Source organism: Gopherus flavomarginatus, chromosome 2, assembly GCF_025201925.1.
Source record: "Gopherus flavomarginatus isolate rGopFla2 chromosome 2, rGopFla2.mat.asm, whole genome shotgun sequence".
NCBI classification, from domain to species: domain Eukaryota; kingdom Metazoa; phylum Chordata; order Testudines; family Testudinidae; genus Gopherus; species Gopherus flavomarginatus.
Genome location: NC_066618.1, coordinates 291,936,344 through 291,963,512, shown reverse-complemented (window position 1 = coordinate 291,963,512; position 27,169 = coordinate 291,936,344). Strand labels below are relative to the sequence as shown.

General features: G+C 44.4%; 2 protein-coding genes across 8 annotated transcripts in view; both read left to right on the top strand.

Annotated features, from left to right (window-relative positions):
* LOC127045315 (uncharacterized) overlaps positions 1-1,313 on the top strand; it is a 127,180-nt gene extending 125,867 nt beyond the window's left edge. Inside the window, exon 2 of the mRNA XM_050941322.1 lies at positions 1,256-1,313. The gene's annotated coding sequence lies outside the window, so the exon portion shown is untranslated. The remainder of the gene's footprint in view (positions 1-1,255) is intronic.
* Positions 1-27,169, top strand: part of AGO2 (argonaute RISC catalytic component 2) — a 141,318-nt gene that overhangs the window by 94,194 nt on the left and 19,955 nt on the right. For all 7 annotated transcript variants that reach the window (XM_050940745.1, XM_050940744.1, XM_050940746.1 and 4 more), the window contains 8 exons: positions 8,021-8,157; positions 8,314-8,448; positions 17,936-18,023; positions 20,161-20,308; positions 20,486-20,605; positions 21,057-21,179; positions 23,150-23,283; positions 26,297-26,481. In XM_050940745.1, the coding sequence (XP_050796702.1) occupies positions 8,021-8,157; positions 8,314-8,448; positions 17,936-18,023; positions 20,161-20,308; positions 20,486-20,605; positions 21,057-21,179; positions 23,150-23,283; positions 26,297-26,481 (1,070 nt within the window). The remainder of the gene's footprint in view (positions 1-8,020; positions 8,158-8,313; positions 8,449-17,935; positions 18,024-20,160; positions 20,309-20,485; positions 20,606-21,056; positions 21,180-23,149; positions 23,284-26,296; positions 26,482-27,169) is intronic.

Sequence of the window (27,169 nt, the reverse complement as noted above, 5' to 3'; positions counted from 1 at the left end):
GGGTTTTGGACACCCTGGGCATACCATCAAGCCCAGGGGCCCCAACAGCTTCCTGCTAGGCCTGCGACGGCGGAGCACAGGGTGCCGGAAGCCTCGTTGTCTCGCCCCCCTCCCTCCCCGGATGGGGAGGAAGGGTCCAAGCAGCAAGACTCCGCTCTGGCTCCTGAGACAGAGGCGAGGGCCGAGGGAGACCCCCCATTAGACACTCTCTTGCCGGGGGTCTCCTCATCCTCCTCCCCTGATGAAGCGGTGGCTGGTACCTCCTCCAGTAGCCCCCCCTGCTGGATTTCAGGGCGCACCAAGACCTCCTCAGGCGAGTAGCTCAGAATCTGAGCCTACAAGCCGAGGAGGTCTCGGAAATAGAGGATCCGATTGTTACCATCCTCTCATCGGATGCTCCCACCAGGGTCGCCCTACCCTTCATAAGGACCATCCAGGCCAACGCCAATACCATCTGGCAGTCACCAGCCTCCATCCCCCCTACGGCGAGGGGCGTCGAGAGGAAGTACATGGCCCCCTCTAAAGGCTATGAGTACCTCCATATACACCCGACACCGTGTTCCCTGGTGGTACAATCGGTAAATGACAGAGAGCGTCATGGGCAGGAAGCTCCAGCCCCCAAATCCAGGGAGGCCAGGCGAATGGACCTCCTCGGACGTAAAGTATACTCGGCTGGGGCGCTGCAGCTCAGGGTTTCGAACCAGCAAGCCCTGCTCAGCAGGTACGCTTTCAACTCCTGGGTGGCAGCAGACAAATTTAAAGAGCTGCTGCCGCAAGACGCCCGCCAGGAATTTGCAGCCATCTTAGATGAGGGCAAGAAGGTTGCACGTACATCTTTGCAAGCTTCTTTGGACGCTGCAGACTCGGCTGCCCGCACCCTCGCGTCGGGGGTAACGATGCGCCGCATCTCCTGGCTGCAGGTCTCTTGCCTTCCTCCGGAGCTCCAACATACCATCCAGGACCTCCCATTCGAAGGCCAGGGCCTGTTTTCCGAAAAGACAGACCCCAGACTTAAGAGTCTGAAGGACAATCGGGTCATTATGCGCTCCCTCGGGATGCACACACCGGGAACGCAACGCAGACCCTTCCGGCCACAGCAACAACAGTAGCGCAGGCCATATTCCCAGTTCCGCCAACGGCAGGACCTTAATAGGCGCCGTGGCAGGAATGGAAGGCGCAGGCATTCGGGGAACCAAGGGGGGCAGAACCAAGGCTCCTCTAAGCCCTCGCCTGGACCCAAGCCTTCGTTTTGAAGGTGCGCCCGAGGGCGCAGTAACAGTTTCCCCCACGGATCCTTCCCCCCCGTTTTCCAACCGCCTTTCGTTTTTCCTCCCGGCGTGGACCCAAATAACATCGGACCGCTGGGTCTTACGCACGGTGGAGACGGGATACCGCCTGCAGTTTGTATCATTTCCTCCTTCCCGCCCCCCTTCCTCGTCCCTCTTCAGGGACCCCTCTCACGAGCAATTCCTTCGGCAGGAGGTACAGACGCTCCTCAGCAAAGGAGCTATAGAGGCGGTTCCGGAAAACGAGAAAGGCAAGGGGTTTTATTCCCGTTACTTTCTGATCCCCAAGGCCAAGGGAGGCCTCAGGCCTATCCTCGACTTGCGAGAGCTCAACAAGTACCTGGTGAAGCTGAAGTTCCGCATGGTATCCCTGGGGACCATTATCCCATCCCTGGATCCGGGAGACTGGTACGCCGCCCTCGACATGCAGGACGCGTATTTTCACATTGCCATTTGGCCACACCACAGACGTTTCCTTCGTTTCGTGGTGGGCCCCCTTCATTACCAGTTTGCAGTCCTCCCATTTGGCCTTTCTACGGCCCCGAGGGTATTTACAAAATGCATGGCAGTTGTTGTGGCACATCTTCGACGCAGTCGTATCCACGTGTTCCCTTACCTAGACGATTGGTTAATTCGGGGCACGTCGGAACGGCAAGTTTGCAGCCATGTCCGCGTGATCACCGGCCTGTTTGCTACTTTGGGCCTCTTGATAAACATGGACAAGTCCACCCTGATCCCCACGCAGAGGGTGGAGTTCATCGGGGCCGTCCTGGACGCCACTGTGGCCAGGGCTCTGCTGCCGTTGCAGAGGTTCCAGGCATTGTCGGCGATCGTTCAACGACTGCGCGCAGCCCCCTTGACATCAGTGCGGACATGGCTAGCCCTGTTAGGCCACATGGCGGCTTGCACCTTTGTGACCGGTTACGCGCGGCTCCGCATGAGGCCCCTCCAGTTGTGGCTCATCGATCATTACCGGCCGGCAAGACAGCCGCTAGACATGCTGGTCACGATCCCCCAAGGGGTGTTAGATTCTCTCGACTGGTGGCTAGACCAGTCCGTGCTATGTGCGGGGCTCCCTTTCCACCCACCTCAGCCCTCGGTGTCCCTGACAACAGATGGCTCAGATTTAGGCTGGGGGGCCCACCTGGGAACCCTGAGAACGCAGGGCCTGTGGTCCCCGAAGGAGGTGGGGTTGCACATCAACATGCGGGAGTTGAGAGCGGTCCGCCTTGCTTGTCAAACGTTCTGCCATCAGCTTCAAGGTCGTTGTGTCGCGGTGTTTACCGACAACACGACGACCATGTACTATATCAACAAGCAAGGCGGCACCAGATCCTCTCCCCTGTGTCACGAGGCGATGCGACTCTGGGACTTTTGTGTAGCCCACTCCATTCACCTCACGGCTTCCTTCCTCCCCGGAGTACGGAACACGCTGGCGGATCGCTTGAGCAGATCCTTCCTGTCGCACGAGTGGTCCCTTCGCCCGGACGTCGCCCTCTCCATCTTCCAGAGGTGGGGTTATCCCCGTGTGGACCTCTTTGCGTCCGGGGGGAACAAGAAGTGCCAGGCGTTCTGCTCCTTTCAGGGCAGGGAGCCCGGGTCGATAGCGGATGCCTTCCTTATTCCGTGGTCGACCCACTTGTACTACGCGTTTCCCCCGTTCCCACTGGTCCACAGGGTCCTTCTGAAGGTGCGCAGGGACAGGGCTCGCGTGATCATGGTAGCCCCGGCGTGGCCCAGGCAACATTGGTACCCCATGCTGCTGGACCTGGCCATAGCCGACCCAGTTCCCCTGCCCCTTCACCCGGACCTGATTACCCAGGAGCACGGGACCCTCTGTCACCCGGACCTGCAGTCGCTGCACCTAGCGGCGTGGTTCCCGCGTGGCTGACCGGCTCTGAGCTGCGCTGCTCCACACCGGTGAGGGAGGTGCTTTTGGGCAGCAGGAAGCCTTCCACGAGAGCAACATATTCGGCCAAGTGGAAGCGTTTCTCCTGTTGATGCGTGGAGAGAAATCTCCGCCCTATGGAAGTTTCGGTGGCCAATATCTTAGACTACGTTTGGTCCCTCAAACAGCAGGGTCTGGCGATATCGTCGTTGCGAGTCCACCTGGCAGCTATCTCCACCTTTCACCCGGGTGCGGATGGTCGCTCTGTTTTTTCTCACCCGACGGTGTCTAGATTCCTTAAGGGACTGGAATGTTTATACCCTAACGTCCGACTCCCTGCTCCAACCTGGGATCTTAACTTGGTGTTGTCTCGGCTCATGGGACCCCCCTTTGAGCCGTTAGCTACTTGCTCCCTGCTTTACCTCTCTTGGAAGACTGCTTTTTAGTAGCTATCACCTCAGCTAGGCGGGTGTCGGAACTCCGGGCTCTTGTGGTAGACCCCCCGTATACAGTCTTCCACAAAGATAAGGTGCAGCTGAGGCCACACCCTGCCTTTCTCCCCAAGGTAGTCTCGTCCTTCCACATCAGCCAAGAGATATTCCTTCCGGTTTTTTTCCCGAAACCTCACTCCTCAGGCAGGGAGCAGCAGCTCCACTCGCTTGATGTCCGTAGGGCTCTCGCGTTCTACGTGGAGAGGACCAAGCCCTTCCGTAAATCCCCCCAGCTTTTCGTGGCGGTAGCGGACCGCATGAAGGGGCTTCCTATCTCCTCCCAGAGGTTATCCTCATGGGTAACGTCCTGTATCAGGACCTGCTATGACTTGGCCCACGTCCCTACGGGCCGTGTGACTGCGCATTCCACCAGGGCGGAGGCGTCGTCGCTGGCTTTCCTCGCCCGTGTGCCCATCCAGGAAATCTGTCGGGCAGCGACCTGGTCATCGGTCCACACCTTTGCTTCCCACTACGCCCTGGTCCAGCAGTCAAGAGAGGATGCGGCCTTCGGATCTGCAGTGCTCCATGCCGCGACTTCTCACTCCGACCCCACCGCCTAGGTATGGCTTGGGATTCACCTAACTGGAATGGATGTGAGCAATCACTCGAAGAAGAAAAGACGGTTACTCACCTTTGTAACTGTTGTTCTTCGAGATGTGTTGCTCACATCCATTCCACACCCGCCCTCCTTCCCCACTGTCGGAGTAGCCGGCAAGAAGTAACTGAGGAGCGGGTGGGCCGGCAGGGATATATATTGAGCGCCATGGCGGCGCCACTCCAGGGGGCGACCTGCCGGCCCACTGGAGTTGCTAGGGTAAAAAGTTTCCGACGAACGTGCACGCGCGGCACGCACACCTAACTGGAATGGATGTGAGCAACACATCTCGAAGAACAACAGTTACAAAGGTGAGTAACCGTCTTTTTTTTCTCCTTGATCTTCTGTTGAGGTCATTAACCTTCTCCTGAAGTGCTTTAATAGTTCTTTCCAGCTGGTCTGCAGTTACATTCATAGTAATCAATGTGTCTTCTAGTGAGGCAATTCTGTTCTCAGCTTCTAGTTTAGAGGCCAACCCTTGCAAATAGCTTGAAATATACTACTAATATTTTTTATCTCAATTATCTTCAGATATTTTTCTCAAGAATGTCTGTTCACTTGCGATGTGTGTTAACCAGTCCATAATTTTGTCTAGTCTCAGAGGGACAGCCTGTCCCTGGTCAGGCTGAAAGAGGGTTGTCTGACAACTTCTGCTTTTCAGGATTTTGTGGAGAGTCTGGAGATGGAGCAGCATCCACAAGGGTATTAAATTAAAAGACAAGAGTTGTAAAATAATATCTGATAAAATTAGATGGAGGGGAGGGAGTGGTTAAATTGCTGATGGTTATGATTTTAGGAGGGAGGGAAAGGAGCTGTAAAGCTATGTTATCCTCCCCCTAATGGCTCCTGACAGTCAGTCAGATGTAGATTTAAAAACCTCCTGAAGATGCAGACAGGAATTTGATGCTGTCCACCTCTTAATGCTAAGAACGCGTGTTCCTCTTCCTCTGCCCTGTCAAAGAAGTGAAAGTTGGATGTAATTGTGAATGCTATAATGTACACTTAAATATTAGCAAGGCAAAGGTGCACAGTGATTAAGACAATGTTAATTTACCTGGCATGCATTTTTTTCAAAATAGGATTTGGAATCAGGAATTCTCAAGATATAACCTACGTTCTGGCACTGGCTGTCTTTATGACTGATCAGAGGGGTAGCCATGTTAGTCTGGATCTGTAAAAGCAGCAAAGAATCCTGTGGCACCTTATAGACTAACAGATGTTTTGGAGCATGAGCTTTCGTGGGTGACAAGCATCCGACGAAGTGGGTATTCACCCACGAAAGCTCAGTTCCAAAAGGTCTGTTAGTCTATAAGGTGCCACAGGATTCTTTGCTGCTTTTATGACTTATGACTCTCTGCCTCAATTGCCCCAACTGTAAATATGGAAATAATATCTCTGAGAAGTTGAGAATTAATTAAATCTCTGATCATGTAATAATCAGGGTCCAGACACCCTGAAGGGAGGACAGGTTTTTGAACCCCAAAGAATAAGCAGTTGAATCAGCTGATTGTATACAGTGTTATTGTGCTATCAAAACATGTTGAGTAAGATCTTCTGTGAAAGCTTGAATGTTCTAAACTTAATAATTATTCTGTGATTTCTCTACAAGCTATGATTATGTGATTATGTAGTTGTGGGTATTGAGAACTGTGCTCATAAACTCCAGCTTCACTTTACAGCATAGGCACCGACTCCGTGGGTGCTTCAGGGCAGCCAAGCTCCCCTCCCCACCTCACCTCCACCTCCGGCCCTGCCCCTGAGCACACCACATCCCTGCTCCTCCGCCTACCTCCCAGCACTTGCTGCCGCAAAACAGCTGTTTTGCAGCGTAACAAGCTCTGGGAGGGAGTGGGGAGGAGCGGGGACACAGCACATTCAGAGGAGGAGGCAGGGCAGGGATTTGGAGGAGGAGGCAGGGCAGGGATTTGGAGAAGGAGTCAGAATAGGGGTGGAGTTGGGGCAGGGCTGGGGACAGAAGGACAGCAGAACAGTGAACAATCAGACAGGGAGAGGCACCTCCCAAGCCAAGTGTTTACACAAAACCAGACTTGGGTTGTACAATGGATTGTTACCTAAGAAAAGACACAGATGGACTGTTAAAGGTAGTGGAAGCACATTGGGGAAATTCCCAGTTGTCCCACTTTAAATATCTATGGTGATTGAAGAAAAAAAAACTGCAAATCCTTTGAAATGGAAGGATTTTCAAGTGAAAGGCATCCTGAATTTGAGCAACAGCCTCTGGGCAGAAACCTGCCAAGGAAATGGTGAATCCCCGCTATAGTTAGGAATAGGCAGGAAAAATGTTCAAAGGCAATAGGTAACTTGTATTAGAAAAAGGATTTTATCTAACATGGAAGTGTAAAGCTTGAGGTTGCATATTTATTTATTTATTTATGTATTTATTGTGTAACATGTATATATTAGCTTTCCCTTACTATTTCATCTTTGTGTCTGTGGTTTTTCTGTTAAATAAACCTTTTGATTATTTTCACGTGAAGCAGATGTCTGTTGTGCAAACTTTGGGGAGTGTGTGTGTGCCAAAGTGAACTGATAACTGAGTGGGGACAGGTTTCACTCCTGAAGAGGTGGTGAACCAGAGGGGAACAATCCAAGTATCTGGTATTTAAGAACTTGGGGAGGATGGATTTGGGGAAACTTACGACTGGAAGAGTGAAACATTGTGCTTGTGGGTTTGATACTAGTGTCAAGGATCTTAGCTATAGCAGCACAGCCTGAAAGTGTTCCACCAGTCAAGGCAAGCAGTGATAGAATCCCTTACTGGTGTGGGTGATCCCCACAGATACTTTATATGTTAAAAGTGCAAGTATCATTGCCAAATCCTGACATTAAGGAAAAAACCTCACTTTTGTTAGTTTGTCACAACACACAAAATCCTCTCCCTTGAATAATTACATAAATACCCCTTTTCATGGGATAATGGAGAAGATTAACCCAATTTTTGTTAGACTCTGATTTTGTGTTGCACTTAGATACCAACCTGATAGACACCTTAAAAATATCTCAGATGGACCTCCCTCAAACAAAGCTTTCATTGATTTCATTGGAAGCTTTTCTAGAGCAAGGACTTCAAGATTTGACCCATTGCAACATATGCTGGTGATATTCTTGTTTTTCATATACAGATATTGAAAATAATAACATAAGTAAGTTTGAAATAGATTAATAGTAACTAATATACTTTTCTGTTTGTTTGAAAACTCTGGCTTTAAATTAAAAATACATAATTTAGAAAGGAAACAAACTGATAAATCTATCGTTTCTCTTGTGTGGTAGTCATGCGTTTATACTACTAAAAATAATGATTATTTAGAAAATATTAACTGGGGTCAATTGTTATACTGCAAGATTTAAATAAAAATTGTTTAGGTTTTTTCCCTTACTGAATTGTGGCTGCTCTGGCATACTGAGCTATGTTTAAGTTCTTTTGCTTGTATTTTCTGGCAGGTCAACAGTTATCAGTATAACATAAAAAATGTGAAGAACAGCAAATCTCTTAAAATGAGTCACTGAAAGTTAAAAGATATGTAGACTTAGTCTCCTGACGGTGTAAATAGTTTGTTTTTTATATATAAATAATACATATATATATATACACACACACACACAAACTTGAAGCATTGAAAGGAATGTAAATGATTTTTGTATTTGTTGCAGCTTTATTAATATAGGTTTTTTTTTATTTTTATTTTAATTATAAGATCTGATTCAGTAGTTAATGGGTTTATTTTCTTGATTGCAGGTATACTCCTGTTGGTCGGTCTTTTTTTACTGCATCTGAAGGATGCTCGAACCCTCTGGGTGGTGGCAGAGAAGTTTGGTTTGGGTTCCATCAGTCAGTCAGACCTTCACTCTGGAAAATGATGCTTAATATTGATGGTGTGTATTGTGCTACTTCTCCATTTGTGTTCTGTCCTGTTCATTTGAAATGATTCAAGTTAATCCCATTTGTTGGACTTCTCAAGAACTTCTTCAGAGCTGTAAAGTCTCCAGTAATGTAATTAATTGCACAGGTGTGTTTTTCCTTGTCTGCAGTGTCTGCAACAGCATTTTATAAGGCACAGCCAGTAATTGAGTTTGTTTGTGAAGTTTTGGATTTCAAGAGTATTGAAGAGCAACAGAAACCTCTCACAGATTCCCAAAGGGTAAAGTTTACCAAAGAAATAAAAGGTATGAATTACATAATTGGAGCAAAACGTCTTAATTCTTTGTGATGTTAACTTCCAAGTGCCAGGGTAAGTTGGGATGCCAGGGGGAGATTTATTTTGGATACAAATTGACAGTGACATAGAATACTATATGTGTGCTTTTGAACAGAGATTGGATAACAAAAGTGTCTTATTCTAAGCAGAAACATCTTATAACTCAGGCCTTGTCTACGCTACACAGTTTTGTTGGCAAAAGGCAGCTTTTGTCAACAAAACAGTGGAGGCGTACACACTACAATGCTCCTCCTGCTGACTAAACTTTTCTGCTTTGCTGACCAAATAAAACCACCTCAACAGGAGGCGTAGAGCTTTTTGTGGCAAAGTTAGATCAACAAAGTGTCAGCGTAGACACTGCCTTCGTTACGTGGCCATAACTGGTCTCCAGGAGGTATCCCACAGTGCCCACTGTAACTGCTCTGCTCACTGTTTTGAACTCCACTGCCCTGCATCCAGCTACACAGGCGTTCACCTCTCCCCTTTCAAAGCCCCAGAAAGGTGTTGGTTGGTTGGTTGTTTTTTTAAAATTGCTTAGTGTGGAGAGCTACTGCCCAGCTGAGCATGCTGGCTCCTGGCAGCAAAAGCACTCCTACCGGGACTACAGAGGAGGGGGTAGATCTTTGGTCTGTGGGGAAAGGAGGCTGTGAGAGATCACGGAGGGAATCACAGAATCAGAACATTAACATGGAATCCTGCTCTCCCTGGCACAAGGAACACTGCAGCAGGCAGGCAAGGCGGGATGCTGCTGGGAGAGGGTGGGGAAGAGACTCCTCCTGTGCAGTGCACAGCCAGGGAGGGAGGCAGAGGCTGATGTTGGGATATCCTCTTCTCTTGCTGGTGTACAGATCTCCGCTGAGCTGGGGTGGGAGGTCCGGGGGACACCAGCTGTCTACCTCAGGATTGGTTGCTTCTGGCTGCTGTCTTAACTTAGAGACAGCGTGCTGACACACTCTCTCCCCCCAACACACACTCTGTCTCTCACACACCCTGTCACACACTCTTCCCCCTCCACTCTATATACACACACACACACACACACACACACACATATATACTTCTGTGGGCTTCTTGTGTTAGCATTCAGCAATGTCAGTTTGGTCATATTACTGAGAGCTGCTTTAAGAAGTGATTTAAAATGTGTTACTTTTCGGGCACATACACCAATCATTATAAGGTTCATTGCATGGTGCAAACAAACAGTGCCAGGCGCAGCACACTACAGCAACACACACTACTGTGGCTCAGTATTAATATGTTCCTTCAATCATCCCCCAACTGAATAGTCACCCACCATTGGGATCTTCTTCTATAGCCTTCTGTTCATAATGCTCAGCACAATACTGAACAGCAGTGCAGGATCCATGTTGACAGTGATGGCTGAGTGACGGGTTACCTGGGCAGTTGAAAAGCGACTGGCAATCTAGTAGGATGCCCATGGAACAATGGGATTGAGAAACCATCATGTAATACTGTACCTGCCCTCATGAGCCATTGCAACCTCCCCAAAGCACCCTATGGCCAGTTGCATAATGAGATAGCTACTCACAGTGCACTGCTGTCTGTGTCAATGCAAGGGCTGCTATTGTTGATGCACACCACCAAAACGAGCATAGTGTGGACATGCAACAGTGGTTTAATTACAGCAGTGACTATATGTCTGCGTAACTTGTGTCGATAAAAACCAGTAGTGTAGACAAGACCTAAAGCTGTGGCTACACTAGAGAATTTACAGCAGTGCAGCTGCATCAATGCAGCTCTACCACTGTAAGCTCTCTACTGTAGCTGCTCCAAACCAACAGTAGATAGTTCTCCCGTCGGCTTAATTACTTCAGCCCCTATGAGTGGTGGTAGCTATATCAGCAGGAGAAGCCGACAGCACTGTCCACACCAACACTTAAATTAGCATAAATTATGTCACTTGGGGGTGTGTAGCTAATTCACACCTCTGAGCAACATAACTTATTTCAACTTAAGCTATAGTGTAGCCATAGCCTAAAATATTGAACAAGACTTGAAGAATTGCAGCAGTCAGGTCTGTACTTCAGTCCTCAACCATCCTGTTTTTCCTCCTGCTGTAGGAGTGTGTGCCCAAATTTATTTTTAATATAATTTTAATAAAGTCAACGAGAGCTTGTCTACAGATAGAGTTGCATGAATTTAGCTAAAATGTGTGGTTTTAAACTGATTTACTTAAACCAGTGCAAAAGGCTTTATGGGCACTCTTCCTTTGGTTTAAACCAGGCTTATTTGGTTTAGCAAAAGTTAATTAGGAACAGATTAAAGCTACATTGAAATGAGTATCAACACGGGTTTACACCAGTTCAACTAAACTGATTGGACTAAACCAGTTTAATGTGATGCAAGTTTGTGTGTAAACAGCGCCTCATTGCCTTCAAGCTGATTTGACTGGTATAAACTTGACCCTTTAGATTTGTCTAAACTAGTAAAAATGGTCTAGTTTAGATAAGGGTTACACAGCCTGTTTTAGCTGATCCCAGCTGAACCTCATTGTCTGGACTAGTAAAAACAAATCCTTTGTGTATGTTCGGTTTCATTGAAGTTTATTCCAGAGATGAATTTGGCCCTGTGTTCTTAACCCATTTCTAAAAGCATTAAATCAGTTGTTAGGAACACATGCTCCTATTGTTATTCACAGTCCTCTGAAATTGCCCCAGTTTCTCCCACCTGACCTCCACCCAATCATTTGATCATGTGTTATTTCAAAATTACCCCAGGGCATGTGAGTTGCAACACAAAAGGAACACCATTTGAAGATCACACATGCTCTTTAGGGCATGTCCACACTACATAGTTAAGTCGGCTTAATGTAAGTCGACATCTAGCTTCTGCAGTCATTAAGTTGGTTGGGCGTGTCCATACCGTGCTCACTGTGTTAGTGGAGTACATCTCCGTGGTTATCACTGCCTGCTGTGTGCTCCATAATATCACTGAGGCAAGGGAGAGAAGTTTCCACAGGGGTGCAGCGTGGAAGTAGATAGGTTGGCAGTTAGTTTTGAGCAGCTAGGTACCAGGGCAATAAGAAGAGCCCTCCAGGGAGCTCTGTGTCTCCGGGAGACTTCAGTAATGAGCTACATTAACGTGCACTGCTTATCTGCATTGTGCCTCCCGTACCATCCCCTCCGTTGCATCAGTTTCTTTGTATCTTCCTGCCCATCAAACTCACATGATTGGAATAAAGAGCATTTCGTTATTGAAACAATGACTTTTATTGCACAAACATTAAGAACAGGAAAATAATTTAACCTCTGGCAAACGGTGTGATAAAATTGAGAGAAACTAGGTCATCTTGTCTTTGAAAGCACAGAAGTCTTGCCCATCAAAGGTCTTCAAATGGCTGCCTTTTGTTCTTAGTACCCTTGTCAGTGTTCATAGAGTCATAGACTATCAGGGTTGGAAGGGGCCTCAGGTTGTCATCTAGTCCAACCCCCTGTTCAGAGAAGGACCTATCCTTAGACAGATTTTTGCCCCAAATCCCTCAATGGCTCCCGGCCCTCCTGAAGGATTGAACTCACAACTAGTGTTGAGTGGAAGGGATATTGAACTCCTCCTCCTATCCCCTGCCTCCTGGAATGGTTGGGGGAGGAGGATTGGGATCAGGGTGATACTTGCAGGCAGTTCTGCAGGGTCTGCAAAGGGGGTCTAGCTTCAAGGTTTTTTTTGAAGCTCAGCTAGATACTTCAACATGTCTGGTCCATCATAATCTGCTGCGTCTCATTCTGTGTGGCACGCTCATGCTTCTTGGATGCTCTCCTGCTCTCTGTGTCCAGTTTTTCAGACAACGAAATCCTCCAGGCTCTTAGCTCCATGTTAGCTATCCCAGAGGCATTCATTATTTCATTGAACATCATCATGTGTTCTCTTCTAACCTGCGAAAGCCTCTCCACCAATGTGGAGGATGTGCTGGAGGCTCAGCTTTCCACTGGAGGGCGTGCCAAAGCACAAGTCAGCCATTGTGAGTGCATACCCTGGGTCTAGTGCAAGGTTGCTATTTAAAAAACACTCCCTTATTACACTCAAGTGCAAGCCAGAACATAATCAGAATCCCTAGCTATTCAAATAAATGGTTTGCTATTCCAGCCAAGGTGAGTATGGCATAGCAGCATGGGAAATGGGGATTGTGCTACAACTTGTGGGAAACCTGTATCAGGAACACAGGTAGTGAGGTGGACAATGCCCCCTCCCCCTAGCAAGATGGACGCTGCTTTGAGAACATGGACCAGTGTTAAGCATCCCAAATTCTGGTATTTGTCCAAGGTAGCTCTGTGGGAGTGGAAGGGGGGATGTTGCGGCCACAAGAGAACACAAGGAGCCCACCCCCCCCTTCCCTTAACACTGCTGTAATAGTTGCTCTGGACTTGCAGAATCTGAGGTCAACACTGATCCTTGCCAACCAAGCCACTGGCATGTTAGGGAAACGATGGTTGAGGAATCCGGAAGTCATAAACTCATAGACTTTAAGGTCAGAAGGGACCATTATGATCATCTAGGCTGACTCCTGCACAATGCAGGCCACAGATTCTCACCCATCCACTCCTGTAACAAACCCCTAAGCGATATCTGAGTTATTGAAGTCCTCAAATTGTGGTCTGAAGACCTCAAGCTGCAGAGAATCCTCCAGCAAGTGACCTGTGCCCCATGCTGCAGAGGAAGACGAAAAACCTCCAGGGCCTCTGCCAATCTGCCCTGGAGGAAGATTCCTTCCCAACCCCAAATATGGCGATCAGTTAAACCCTGAGCATGTGGGCAAGACTCACCAGCTAGCACCCAGGAAAGAATTCTCTGTAGTAACTCAGATCCCACTCCATGTGACATCCCATCACAGACCACTGGGCATACTTACCTGCTGATAATCAAAGATCAGTTGCCAAAATTAGGCCATACCATCCCCTCCATAAATGTATCAAGCTTAGTCTTAAAGTCAGATATGTCTTTTGCCCCCACTATTCCCCTTGGAAGGCTGTTCCAGAACGTGGGGGTCACATGCTCTTTTGTTTGTGGTATGAGCACTTGTAATGAAAACTTCCTGTTTTCCCTAGGTGACCCTATGTGATATCAATCTCCTAAGGGTAAGAAAAGTGGCAAGGGAGCAGATGCTGCAGGTGTCTAGGTACAGACATGGTCCTTCTGCTGCTATGCTGTGTACCACAGTGATGCCAGCATAATTAATACTGGAGTGGTGTGGGAAAGTGTCCTACCATGCTGGAAGAAATAAGGCAGCCCTCCCCAGAAACCTTCTGCAAAGGATTGCAGAGTACCTCCATGAAAGTTTCCTAGCGATCTCCATGGAGGATTCCTGGGCTATCCCTGTGCACGTAAATGGTCTTTTCCAGGGGGCACCCTCCAACTAGCTGGAGCGGTCACTGGGAAGCAGATACCAACTGTACCTCATTCTTCATATTAAACATAAAATATAAGAGCATGTAACTCCTGTAGTTTAACTGGAATTACAGAGGTGCTTTCACCAGCATCATGCTTGGCCACCATACTATCCTGTGACCGGCTGGGCTCCGGGGTTAGAAATAGATCCTGGCTCTCAGGAAGAATGGATTCATCACTCGCCTGTCTCCCATTCTCCTCCTCCTCCTCTCCCTTGTCTACAATGTCTTCCTCATTGTTGCCTGAGATGGCCAAGAACTCAGACTCCTAGGAGGTATACACATTGTGTTTGGGGGTAGTAGTGAGGTTGTCACCAAAAATCACATGCAGTTCATTGTAGAAGCAGCATGTCTGTTTGCGTCCCTTGTCTTCTGGTATGCCTGCTGATGATCTTTGATTTTCAAGCGGCACTGCTACATGTCTCTGGTGTAGCTTTTGTGACCCAGGCCCCGCACAATCTTTTAATAGATGTCTGTGTTTCTTTGGCTGGATCAGAGCTGAGCCTGCACAGCCTCTTCTCCCCACAGACTAATAAGATCTACCACCTCCTGTGTACTCCAGGCTGGAGCGTGTTTGGGATATTGAGTTTCCACGATAGCTGAGCTGGCGAGCTCTCTAGGCTGATCAAATAGGAAATGAGAATTTCCTAGGAGGCCAATTCAGTTGACTTATACAATACTGCATCTAGACTGCCTCAGTGTTGACCCATCAGCATTGAATTAGGCACTGTCTCTCTCACAGAGGTGGAGTAATTAAGTTGATGTTACAGGTGAGTTAGGTTGGTGGAAGGAAGCTGGTAGTGTAGACACATACGTTATTAGGTCGAGGTAAGGCAGTTTCCTTTGACCTAAGTTTGTAGCGACATGGGGAAAGTTCAGGTTAATTTGCTGGCTTCTGGTTGGTAGAAAGCTTTTGAAATTTTTTATTGTTGCTGCTATTTTTGTCTTAATTAAAAACACAATCCAATTGCCTTGTATCCAAGGGTGCTTAGAGTCTGGGGTAGAATTTTTTTTTTTTAATAATTTGAAATAAAAAATATGTGTGCCCCTTTCTGTGCACAGGATATGGCTGTATAAAGTCTGGAATTTGCACAGTCACTGTCTGATTAAGGATATATTTGTAGATTCTAGGTCCAGAAGGGACCATTGTGATCATTTAGTTTGACTTCCTGTAAGGCATATATTTGTATTTGTAGTCATTGTTGACATAAAACTTCTATGAATGATGAGGTTGTCTGTCTCCCCAGCCTTCCATCTGTGTCCTGGACACTTCCACAGTGGTAGAGTTACAGTTGTTTGAGTGCCTTAACTGTGCATTTTCTTACATTCAAATGTTTGGACTTTTAAGTTTCTCGCCTCTGAATTTCCTGGATTTGTAATGCTTGGTCTTTAATTCTAGACAAACAAAGATTTGTTCTGTTTTACTGGTTTGGGATACCATTCAGGATTCTTACCAAACAGAACTTTTATGAATCTTTAACCAGTATTATTTAGTAGTTAGTAAGTGTTTTGGTTTTTTGTTTTTTTTTATTGCTACAAGTTTGGATGATCCTGTTTAGTAACTGGTTAAGTTAAGCTAATGTACTCAATGTTCTTTTTGCCTCTGTCTTCACGGAAAGGATCAGCTCCCATACTGCTACATTGGGCAGCACAGTAGGGGGAGAAGGTGACCAGCCCTCTGTGGACAAAGAAGTGATTTGAGACTATTTAGAAAAAACTGGATGAGCACAAGTCCATGGGGCCGGATGCGCTGCATCCAAGGGTGCTAAAGGAGTTGGCAGATGTGATTGCAGAGCCATTGGCCATTATCTTTGAAAACTCTTGGGTATTGGGGGAGGTCCCGGATGACTGGAAGAAGACTAATGTGATGCCAATCTTTATAAAAGGGAAGAAGGAGGATCCAGGGAACTACAGGCCAGTCAGCCTCACCTCAGTCCTGGGAAAAATCATGGAGCAAGTCCTCAAGGAATCAATTCTGAAGCCCTTAGAGGAGAGGAAAGTGATCAGGAACAGTCAGCATGGATTCACCAAGGGCAAGTCATGCCTGACTAACCTAATTGCCTTCTATGAGGAGATAACTGGATCTATGGATGAGGGGAAAGCAGTAGACGTGTTATTCCTTGACTTTAGCAAAGCGTTTGATACAGTCTCCCACAGTATTCTTGCCAGCAAGTTAAAGAAGTGTGGGCTGGATGATTGGACTATAAGTTGGATAGAAAGCTGGCTAGATTGTCGGTCTCAGCAGGTAGTGATCAATGGCTCCATGCCTAGTTTGCGGCCGATATCATACAGAGTGCCCCAAGGGTCGGTCCTGGGGCCGGTTTTGTTCAATATCTTCATTAATGATCTGGAGGATGGCGTGGACTGCACTCTCAGCAAGTTTGCAGATGACACTAAACTGGGAGGAGTGGTAGATATGCTGGAGGGTAGGGATAGGATACAGAGGGACCTAAACAAATTAGAGGAATGGGCCAAAAGAAACCTGATGAGGTTCAACAAGGACAAGTGCAGAGTCCTGCACTTAAGACGGAAGAATCCTATTCACTGTTACAGACTAGGGACCGAATGGCTGGGAAGCAGTTCTGCAGAAAAGGACCTAGGGGTTACAGTGGATGAGAAGCTGGATATGGGTCAACAGTGTGCCCTTGTTGCCAAGAAGGGTAATGGCATTTTGGGCTGTATAAGTAGGATCATTGCCAGCAGATTGAGGGACGTGATCATTCCCTTCTATTTGACATTGATGAGGCCTCATCTGGAGAACTGTGTCCAGTTTTGGTCCCCACACTACAAGAAGGATGTGGAAAAATTGGAAAGAGTCCAGCGGAGGGCAGGAAAAATTATTGGGGCTGGAGCACGTGACTTATGAGGAGAGTCTCTGAGGGAACTGGGATTGTTTAGCCTGCAGAAGAGGAGAATGAGGGGGGATTTGATAGCTGCTTTCAACTACCTGAAAGGGGGTTCCAAAGAGGATGGATCTAGACTGTTCTCGGTAGTACCTGATGACAGAACAAGGAGTAATGGTCTCAAGTTGCAGTGTGGGAGGTTTAGGTTGGATATTAGGAAAAACTTTTTCACTGGGAGGGTGGTGAAGCACTGGAATGAGTTACCTAGGGAGGTGGTGGAATCTCCTTCTTTAGAGGTTTTTAAGGTCAGGCTTGACAGAGCCCTGGCTGGAATGATTTAGTTGGGAATTGGTCCTGCTTTGAACAGGGGGTTGGACTAGATGACCTCTGAGGTCCCTTCCAACCCTGATATTCTATGGTTAAATGGGTTAATAATAGGATTACTAGATGTCCCATTTTTAAAGGGACAGTCCTGGTTTTGGGGACTTTTTCTTATATAGGCACCTATTACCCCCTACCTCCTGTCCCGGTTTTTCACAGTTGCTATCTGGTAACCCTAGTTAATAAATGTTGATTACTTAAGTGAAATTATATGCAATACAGATCATGAGGCACACATTAAATAATTTCCCTATGAGAACTAACACTTTTCCAACGTCTCCATGAATATTGACAAGCCATTAAAATCCTTGAGGTAGCTGACATTTTACAGCTCCTTTCCTTAGAGAATCTGGTCTTCAGTGTTTCATTAACAGTTGAACTGAAAATATATTTTGCTCCTTTATAGTAATTTTATTTGTGTGTGAGAGATTAGAGAATGAATGGATGCTAATTCTAGAATTGCAGCAACAGTCAACCCATTTATAGCAACTGGTTTTGTACATTTTATAGCCAAGACACACCCCCAATCTCTACTAGCAAATGCTCGTATCCGTAAGTGGGGTAAACCTGTAAAAAGAAGAAAGGAAATTTTAAAGGACAACTTGCTGCATTACCCACCTTTTTTCTTATTTAAGTTTTGAGAAGGATTTTAACTTCTGTGTTTATTGAGCATGCATAGTACAGTACTTGAATAGTCCAAAAAATAAAGAATTCCTAATTACTTATAAATTATAACAAAACTGTAATAGCAGAACAAAAGTAACCAAAGATTTAAATGATTGAAAATGGTTTTGAAGAAGTGAAATAGTAATACATGTTTTCATATTGTTAGGTCTAAAGGTGGAGATAACACACTGTGGGCAAATGAAGAGAAAATACCGAGTGTGCAATGTCACCAGACGGCCAGCAAGTCACCAAACGTAAAATATGTTTGTTTTTTCTTTTGCTCATATACTATTTTAAAGAATATCTTTAAATTTTTGGCTGTCTGGTCCAGTTCTTCTCATGGAAAGCTATCAACCTGCCTTACTGCTGTATACCAGCATAGGAAGCTGTCACAGTATAACGATACTTTCAGTTGTCACATGACTCAAGCACTGAAAAATAAACTATACTAAAAATAGACATCAAACTAATCTCTCCCTTTTCTGTTTTTTAATTATATTTTTACTAATAAGGTGAACTTTTGTGGTATCTCAGTTACCCTCTTCAATCTGGTCCCACTGGCTGTTCACATCTAAATTTTTTCTTTCCTCTCTTTTGGATTTCCCCACTTGTGCAGGAATAGAAAACCCATTGATGACATTGACTTTTGTAATAATTGGCTAGTAAGAAAGTGATATTCTTTTTTGTAGGCTGAATGTTACCTCTGCAACATATGGGTCCAATTTTCTTTTCATTTACACTGGTATAATTACAGCTGATTTACATACTTATAAGTGAGAATTACACTCTTGTCTCTAACAGCCAAAAAATTTGCAAGCTGTTCTTCTGAACTTCGGTGCTTCTCATGGCACTAATATTTATCAATTTGCTCCTCTTTTATTTTTGGAATTCTTTATTTAAAAGTCTTGTGAGTAACTTCAAAATATGCATATATATTGCAGCCATGTGATATTAAAAGAAATGCGAAGAATGAGGCTGCAAGCAGCATTTTTTTTCTATAAGACACCTGAACAATATCAACAGCTACTGATAGTTAACTGTTCTGTTGTTGAGCTTCTTCCTATTTTTTCAGTGGTAATAAAACGTGATAAGTGATATATATACACTTTTTTTTTCTTTTTAGGGCAACATGGTCTTAAAGCTTTGTCAGGATTCCACTAATTTATATTAATATCTTAAATTAGTGAAGTAGAATTAAGTTGCATTTGATATGTTTATATCTCAACACTAAAATGCCTATAATATTTTACTTCTGACAGACCCTCACTTGAACTGTTCCTAGAAGATGTAGTTCAATCTCTTGGTGTTGGGCAGGTTACATGTGAAACATTTCACATATGTGAGAGACTTATACCACCGTTGTCTTCTATGTATTTTGTTTAACAGTATATAGGTTTATGAAGAGCTGTTTGTTCTGACTGGCTTGCCGTTAACTCCTCCAGTACTACATCTTATTGTAGATCCGTTATTTCCCATGGCATTGGAATGGAGATATACACTATTACAGTGATTGTCAGTCAGGGCGTTCAGATGGCCATTTTCTGGATCTTTGGTTTAGATCTTAAGGGATCCAGGCAATAAAAGCATTGCACTCTGTTTTTGTTCCAAGAAAAGATTGTAAGTGTAGACTACTCCCTAAGATACAGTTCTTTATTCCAGGTCAGTGGTTGGTCCCGACCCCATTTTAATAGGGTCACAGGAGCTGGCTTAGACTTGCTGTGGCTCATGGCTCAAGCCCACTGGGCAGTGCAACTCAAGTTGAGGCCCCCTTGGGTTTTGGCTTTGACCCCTTCCGCACTCATGACAGTGGGGCTCTAGCTTTGGCCTTGGTCCCCCCACACCCGGGGCAGTGGAACTCGAGCAGGCTTAGGCTTCAGTCACCACTCCTGGGGTCGTGTAGTAATTTTTGTTGTCAGAAGGGGGTCGCAATGCAATGAAGTTTGAGAACCTCTGTTATAGGTGTTTAACTCTCTGTAGACTTCTCTCTCCTGAAAAGTGAAAATGTAGAAAGGTTTGCCCCACTTCATTACAGAGGATAATGTACACCTCTACCTCGATATAATGCTGTCCTCTAGAGCTAAAAAATCTTACCGCGTTACAGGTGAAACCGCGTTATATCAAACTTGCTTTGTTCCACCGGAGTGCGCAGCCCTGACCCCCCGGAGCACTGCTTTACTGCGTTATAGCCGAATTCATGGTATGTTGGGTCGCGTTATATCGAGGTAGAGGTGTATTGTTTTTTCTCTCTCTCTCTCTCTCTCTCTCTCTCTCTCTCCTGCACGATACACACATGCTTTCATGGGGCCTTTCATTATGCTAAAATACATTAGGAGAAAGTTTGGGAAAGTATTGTTGGTAAAATGGTTCGTTTTCACATTTGGTTTCCTATAGATTCCCACTTCAGCAGGAGAGTGGACAAACAGTTGAATGCACTGTAGCTCAATATTTTAAGGACAGGCACAAGTTGGTTCTACGCTATCCTCATCTTCCATGTTTACAAGTTGGACAGGAGCAGAAACATACATACCTTCCTCTTGAGGCAAGTAAACTCATCAAAATACTGTATTCTTGGAAAGAAAAAAAACCCACAAGCTAAGTGTTTAGGTTTTCTCTTACAGCTATCGTACTGCTTGGGGAATCATTGCATGACAAAATATAGAAAAGTATAACAGATATTTTCTGAAATTTTAACTTAATTTGTATGGGGTTTCCTTAGGTGTGCAACATAGTGGCAGGACAGAGGTGTATAAAGAAACTGACTGACAATCAAACTTCCACTATGATACGGGCAACTGCCAGATCAGCACCTGACCGTCAAGAAGAGATTAGCAAATTGGTGAGTGCTGTGTTTATCTATGGAGCGAACAGAGGTATAGCATGGAACAAAGCTTTTCTCTTGAAGTTAATGAGAACTACTATCTAGTACTTATTTATTACAGGTAATAAACACAGTTTGTAATAAACTATAGAATACTTTCTCATGTCGTCAGTTAATGAGACACTTAAAAATATTTATAACATCCTCAATTTTCAAGAGTCATCTAAATTTTCAAGAGTCATCTAATTTTAGATGCCCTGTTTCAGAACCAAATTTTTAGTAGTACTGAGCACCATACCTATAAGTGGAGTTATAATGGGAGCTGTGAATTCTTGGCATAACCAAAATTCAGGTCCCAGGTGACCAAGGTGGGCGCTAAAATTAGAAAATACTTTTGAAAATGAGGGTCACTTGTGTAAAAAGGACTTTGTTTTGCCACTAGAAATATTGATTTCTTTTCTCTTTTTAGATGCGAAGTGCAAGTTTTAATACTGATCCTTATGTTCGTGAATTTGGAATAATGGTCAAAGATGAAATGACTGATGTGACTGGGAGAGTCCTACAACCTCCCTCAATCCTGTATGGAGGCAGAGTATGTAAACCAAGATGCTGCAGTATCTAGGATGATTGCTTTGTAGTAGTTGACAACTTCTTTAATATTATTGCTTCAATTCAGCCCTGATGTAACTCCACTGGGAGCCCCCATAATACTTAGCACTTCCATAACTTTTTTGTCATTGTCAAGTCACTTTACATACATGAACTAATTTAAGCCTTTGTAACAATCCTGTGAGGTAGATGTGGAAATATTATCCCTATGGTACAGATGTGGAAACTAAGGCAGGAAAGTTAAGGCCCAACTTTTTTAGAAGTGGCCTCTAATTTGGGGTTCTTCTGTTATTGAGTACTAACTTAGGACACCCAAGGTCTCATTTTCAGATATACTAAACTCCCAAAGCTCTATTTGACTTGAGGAAAACTCTACCTGGAGTTGTGACTGTTCAACAGCTCTGAAATTTATTATATTGTACTAGCACCAAAAAGGCACCAATCAGTAATCTGTGGCCCTTGATCTCATTCTTCCAGCCCTGCCCCCTACTGCTTCAGCCCCAGCTAGCTGGAGGGGCCCAGGGTGGGGAGAAAAGGGTTGGAGAGCAAGCCCACCCCACACTCACCCAGCAGCTCCTGGCCCCCCATTTCAGGCATTGCAACCAGGCACACTGGATCACTTGAATTTGGCCCAGCATCCCCTCCATCACAACAAAATTTGAGTGAGGTGCACCATGTTGCAACATCACTTGGCTTGGGCATCCTGGGCAAACTTCCTCTTTTACCTAACTACTCCCCCATCCCCTACATGCCAGACAGCCCTGACAGCAGAATTCTTTGAGGGTATGTTTAAGGCAAGGGGTGATATGGGGGGCAGTGACAGGTGACCAAGCTAGATCCTTCCCTCAACCCACTGGTGGGCAGGACCCACAGTTTGGGAAAGGTTGATATAGAGGGTGGTCTGTGATGTCACAAGGGGTAATGAAGGTACTCAAATACCATGCTGGTGGGTGCAGTATAAGAACCTAAATAAAACAGAGTAAAAACTAGAGTTTGGGGCTTTGAGAGGGTCTGGAGTGGATGTATAGGTTGCTCCTTTGCTCACATTATTCCTGCAACTGCCTGTATGCCTACCCTTGTTACTGAAGTGTTTGCCCTACAATTTCAGTGAGGGTCATAATTTGAGGACATATCTTGATCTTCCAGTTTATCATGGGTTTTCATGAAACCTTGCAGTACAATTTTAAATTAAAACAAAACATCATGAAGAATGCATTTTCAGTCAAAGGTATGAGGGAAAGCTTCACACTTCTAGTATCCATACCATTAAGATAATTCCCATCCTGAGATTGAGTTCAGTCTTCATCTTCTGTTGCCTATATAACTAGTGATCTTCTAGCGAATTCCTCACAGTAGTGTGTACTACATAGATAAGAAAAGACTTTTTTCTATGTGCCCAAGAGTTCAGAAACCAGGATCCTGTTCTCGGATCTCTCTGTGAGCATGTGTGAATCCCTGGACCTTTATGTGTGTTCATTTACTAATCTATAAAATATGGGTAATGATGCTTACCTATCTTACTGGACTTGTGAGGCTAAATTAATTCCTGCAAACTATATTGAACAACTGGAAAGTAGCTATAGAACTGCAAGCTTTTATGTATGTATTTATTAATTAATTGTCAGCCATTCATGACTCTTCCCATTTACTACCCATATATATTCTGCTGATTTTTATTGTAACAAATAAAGGGATTTGTATTTTTTTAAAAAAGCATTCAAAAATTGAATAATCTGTGTTGTCTCTTCCTAAATTTCACAAATTATCAGATTCACGTACTTGAACATAAGTTACTGTAGTGATAGGAAGGATAGTGATCTGCGTAACAACTGAATTAATATTTAATCTACTGACACAGACTTGAAACTATAGAATAGACTAGTTTTATAGTGAAGCAGGGGCTTGGGGATTTTTTTGGAAGTATTACCCATTTACCACTTCCTCTCTTTCTAGAATAAAGCAATTGCTACACCAGTTCAAGGGGTTTGGGATATGAGGAATAAACAGTTTCACACTGGAATTGAAATTAAGGTCTGGGCAATTGCCTGCTTTGCTCCCCAGCGACAGTGCACTGAAGTTCATCTTAAGTAAGTATGGTTTTCTTTTCTAGAAAGATTTTTGGTTACTTACTGGTTTTGAAAAAAGTGGATTGTGTGGCACCATTGTACATTATGCTTTTTTTTTTCAGTAATATTCTAAATGCTGTATTTAAAAAAAAAATACATCTTTTCCCTTTGTTATATCTCTGCTTTAGAAGCTGTAAACTATTGATTGTGTTTTCCCTGTCACAAACATTGAATGCTGTGTTTTGAATGGTGTACAAGCCAGTATGTCTCTCATTTGTTTTTCTGTGTGCTAGTTTCATAAAATCCTCAATATCAAAAGCAATGTGCACAGCACTGGATATGGCAAGGTGCCTGCCATCGATAGGGGTTTCCAACAAATGGAGCTGAGCAAGGAAGAAAGAAGGCACTTGAAGCAAAGAAAAATGTCTACTGCTGAACACTTTTCATCATTGAAATGTCAAATGTACATGTGTTTCTATGTTATAGCTCTATAAACTGTTTTAACCTGAAAAATCTATATCTGCATTGGACCTATTTAAAGGGACGTTGTCAACTTAAAAATCAAATTTATTCATAAAGCTTTCTACCCACTATTGTTACAACACCCAAAATTGAAAGATATGGGGAAATATTTTTTCAGTTAGTTTACTGAAAAGTTCACTGCAAAGAAGAGCTTGAGTGTCACCTCCTGCAAAACAAACTCAAGCTCAAGGATTTCCCAAAATATCTCAGAGTTGTTCCGGATTGGTGGTATGTGAGGCTACTACACCTGATGGATACTGCTGCCAAAATAAAGACTAGGAACAATATAGTCCACAAACTATTGGGGACCTGTTGGGGAACAAATACTCACACCTTGTAGACAGCCACTTTTTCTCTTGTTGTCTCAGCAGCTGAATATTGCCTGTCAGCATGGTAGTGTACATATAAAACTTGTCAGTGTGCAACTGAATACTGTGAGAATTGTCACAGGAGTGCTGAAGTCAACAGCAACAGTCTGGCTCTCTGCCCTCATGCATATCTTACCACTATCCCCCCAAAGAGAAGCTGCAATAATATGTGACTATGACCACACAATAATGAATCCAGACTTGCCCATCTACAAACGTCTTCAGTGCACCAAGTCCAGGAACCCTTTCTGGTTAGCTGCCGAAGCTATCAAAACCTCAGGACTGTCATCAAAAGACAAGCAGCGAAGAATGTGGGTAAACATAAGGGTCAAGAATCAAAACCTGAACATGGATCCTGCAGACCAACCACCTGGTTTCACTATCCCATGTGAGATGGATCACAGAGAACTGTACCAGAAGCTCATATGGGTGTGGCAGTTATCTCCTACACACTTGGAAAATGGAGGACAGCCTATATCTGAATGTGAAGAAGCCATCCAAACAATGAAACATACAGTGAACTGCAGCCCTCTGAAGATCCTTCTCTGAGGTCAGCCTTGATTCATTCTGCGTCACTGGAAGCTATACAGTAGATGACAGACTTGAACATTAACCTTTAATGTTACTTTTTTCAGTTACCAAATGAAAAACATTAGTTAGTTTGTGCATTTGAGTGCCTTGTATATAGTCAGTTTCCTTTTTTGTATATGTGTGTCTTGCACAGCAACTAGGAAGAAAAACTGTTACAAATAACACTTAAGATTAGTAGACTAAAAAATTGTTTAAAAAAGAAATTCTCTTTGGTTTTGCTTACTTTGTATTTTTGACAGAACTATGAAACTGACTATACACACTTCCTTAGCTGATGGGCAGGTGTAGCCCTCATGTGCTGCTCTGTTGGAGGAGCTTGCTGGAATGCTCTTTGACAGGTCCTGTAAGAAGGTGGTTACCAGCAGCGCAGCAGCAGAGCTGCTGCTGTTTTTGACTTTTGAGTCAGGAAGACATCTCATTTTGTTTGGGGTTCTCCTCTGAGCTGGGGAGAAGCTGTTGTCAGAGGCGATCATAAAAAGAAAATTATTTCAGACTCCCCAACCCCTTGCACAGGGCTAGGGGGAGGAGGGGAGGCAGAAGGAAAGGGTTCTTTGCTCCCTGATTTCCTCTGTTGGTCTTCTCTGAAATTCAGATATTGGCAGTGTGGGGAGAAGGAATAGCGTTCCCTCAGTGCTACTGTTTCTGTTGAGGAGGGAGGCTGTCTGGTAGCTTGTTTTTGGGTGTAGCTTGTTTTTGGGTGTAACAAGAATTAGGCTGGAGTCTTCAAGATCTTGAACTTGACTAATTTCAACTAAATCTGGTTGACAAGTTTCCCTTTAAGATAAGGGAAACTCTTTGATGCTAGGAATTTAGCATTAGTTCTGGAGACTCGCTTTTTGGAGGATGATAGTATTAATAAAAATAAATTGGCATTTATCTATTTGACTACATATGATGATTGAAGTCCACACAAAACCACTATGGAGTCATAGTATCTTAATTCCACTTTACAGATGGGGAAATTAAAGCAGAAAGGTTGTAACTTGCTAGAAGCTAAAAGTGGGGAGTCTGTTTCAGAACTAGGATTAGAACCAGGCTTTCAGACCTGTGCTTAGACCACTGCACCAGGACTCTTGGGTTTAGGTCAGAAAACTAAATATTGGGGTTCTATAAGTAAACCAACACTGAAATTGACTTTGTTTACCTGTGTAGAATTAACTAATTTAGCTCAGTCCAATAGGAAATGCCCTCCAGACACTGTTGTCACAAAGAAATTTTAAAGAGAGATAATTTCTGCCATTATGGTGTGATTTATGTACATGTAGCCCGATACCCGCTGTGTTATTGTAGTGAATTAGAGTGCTAGTGCATATTGAAGCTTCTGACATTGGGGAGCATTGAAAGAGTTTCTCTCCTTGTTCCTTCTCCCCTTTGTCCCTCCATTAACAGCTAAATGATATTTGGTTCATTTGAAAAAATGTACACATACTGGGTCAGATTCTGTTCTTATGCCAGTGCAACCTCATCAAAGTCAACAGCATTGTACCAGTATAACTGAGAACCGAATGTTTCATTCTTTCTTCATAGTAATCTAATGTATCTGCATTCTATAGGTCCTTCACAGAACAACTGAGGAAGATATCAAGAGATGCAGGAATGCCAATCCAGGGGCAGCCATGTTTCTGTAAATATGCCCAGGGTGCAGATAGTGTGGAACCTATGTTCAGACATCTAAAGAACACTTATGCTGGGCTACAGCTTGTGGTAGTCATTCTGCCAGGGAAGACTCCAGTTTATGGTCAGTGCATATTGATCACGACATGGAAGGTGGAGGGTGTTTGAATCATCACTATGTATGTTGTATGAAGAATTACATCACCAAAAACTTCTTTCAAAGCAATTAGATAAAATTCCACAAAGAAATAGTAGGAGTCGTATATATTCTTTCCTTCCTTCAAAGGTGCTGCCCCCTTCTCCACTTCTTAGTTCTCAACCATCTCTTTTTATTTATTTTTATTTCCCTCTTCTCCTCTTATCCTTTTTCTCCCACGCTACCAGTGAGACATACAGTATAAGCTAGAAACTTGAGCTCATGGCCACCTCTGAAGGCCAAGTTTTCTCTACTTTTTAAATTTAATTAAAGATACAACCATTGTAATCTCTGGGTCCACCTGCAATCAGCGGAAAGTCACAAGTAACAAAGAAAATTGACAAAAATCAACTCAAAAATTGCATGCACCTCCATCAAAAAACTCCACCTACTCCAGCCACCAACCTCTGGCAAAAAGCTAAATGAAAGCATGAGCTTTCTGATAAATTCAACCTTTGTCATATTGACAAGTGGATTCCAGAGTTGACTCTACCCTTTTTCCAAGCCCTTCACTCCAGCGTATTAAAATCTAGAGACTTGATGATGATGTTGTCCCAGGTGATGACTTTTGGGATTATGCATGGGGAAAGAGGGAGTTCTTAAGATCAAGACACAG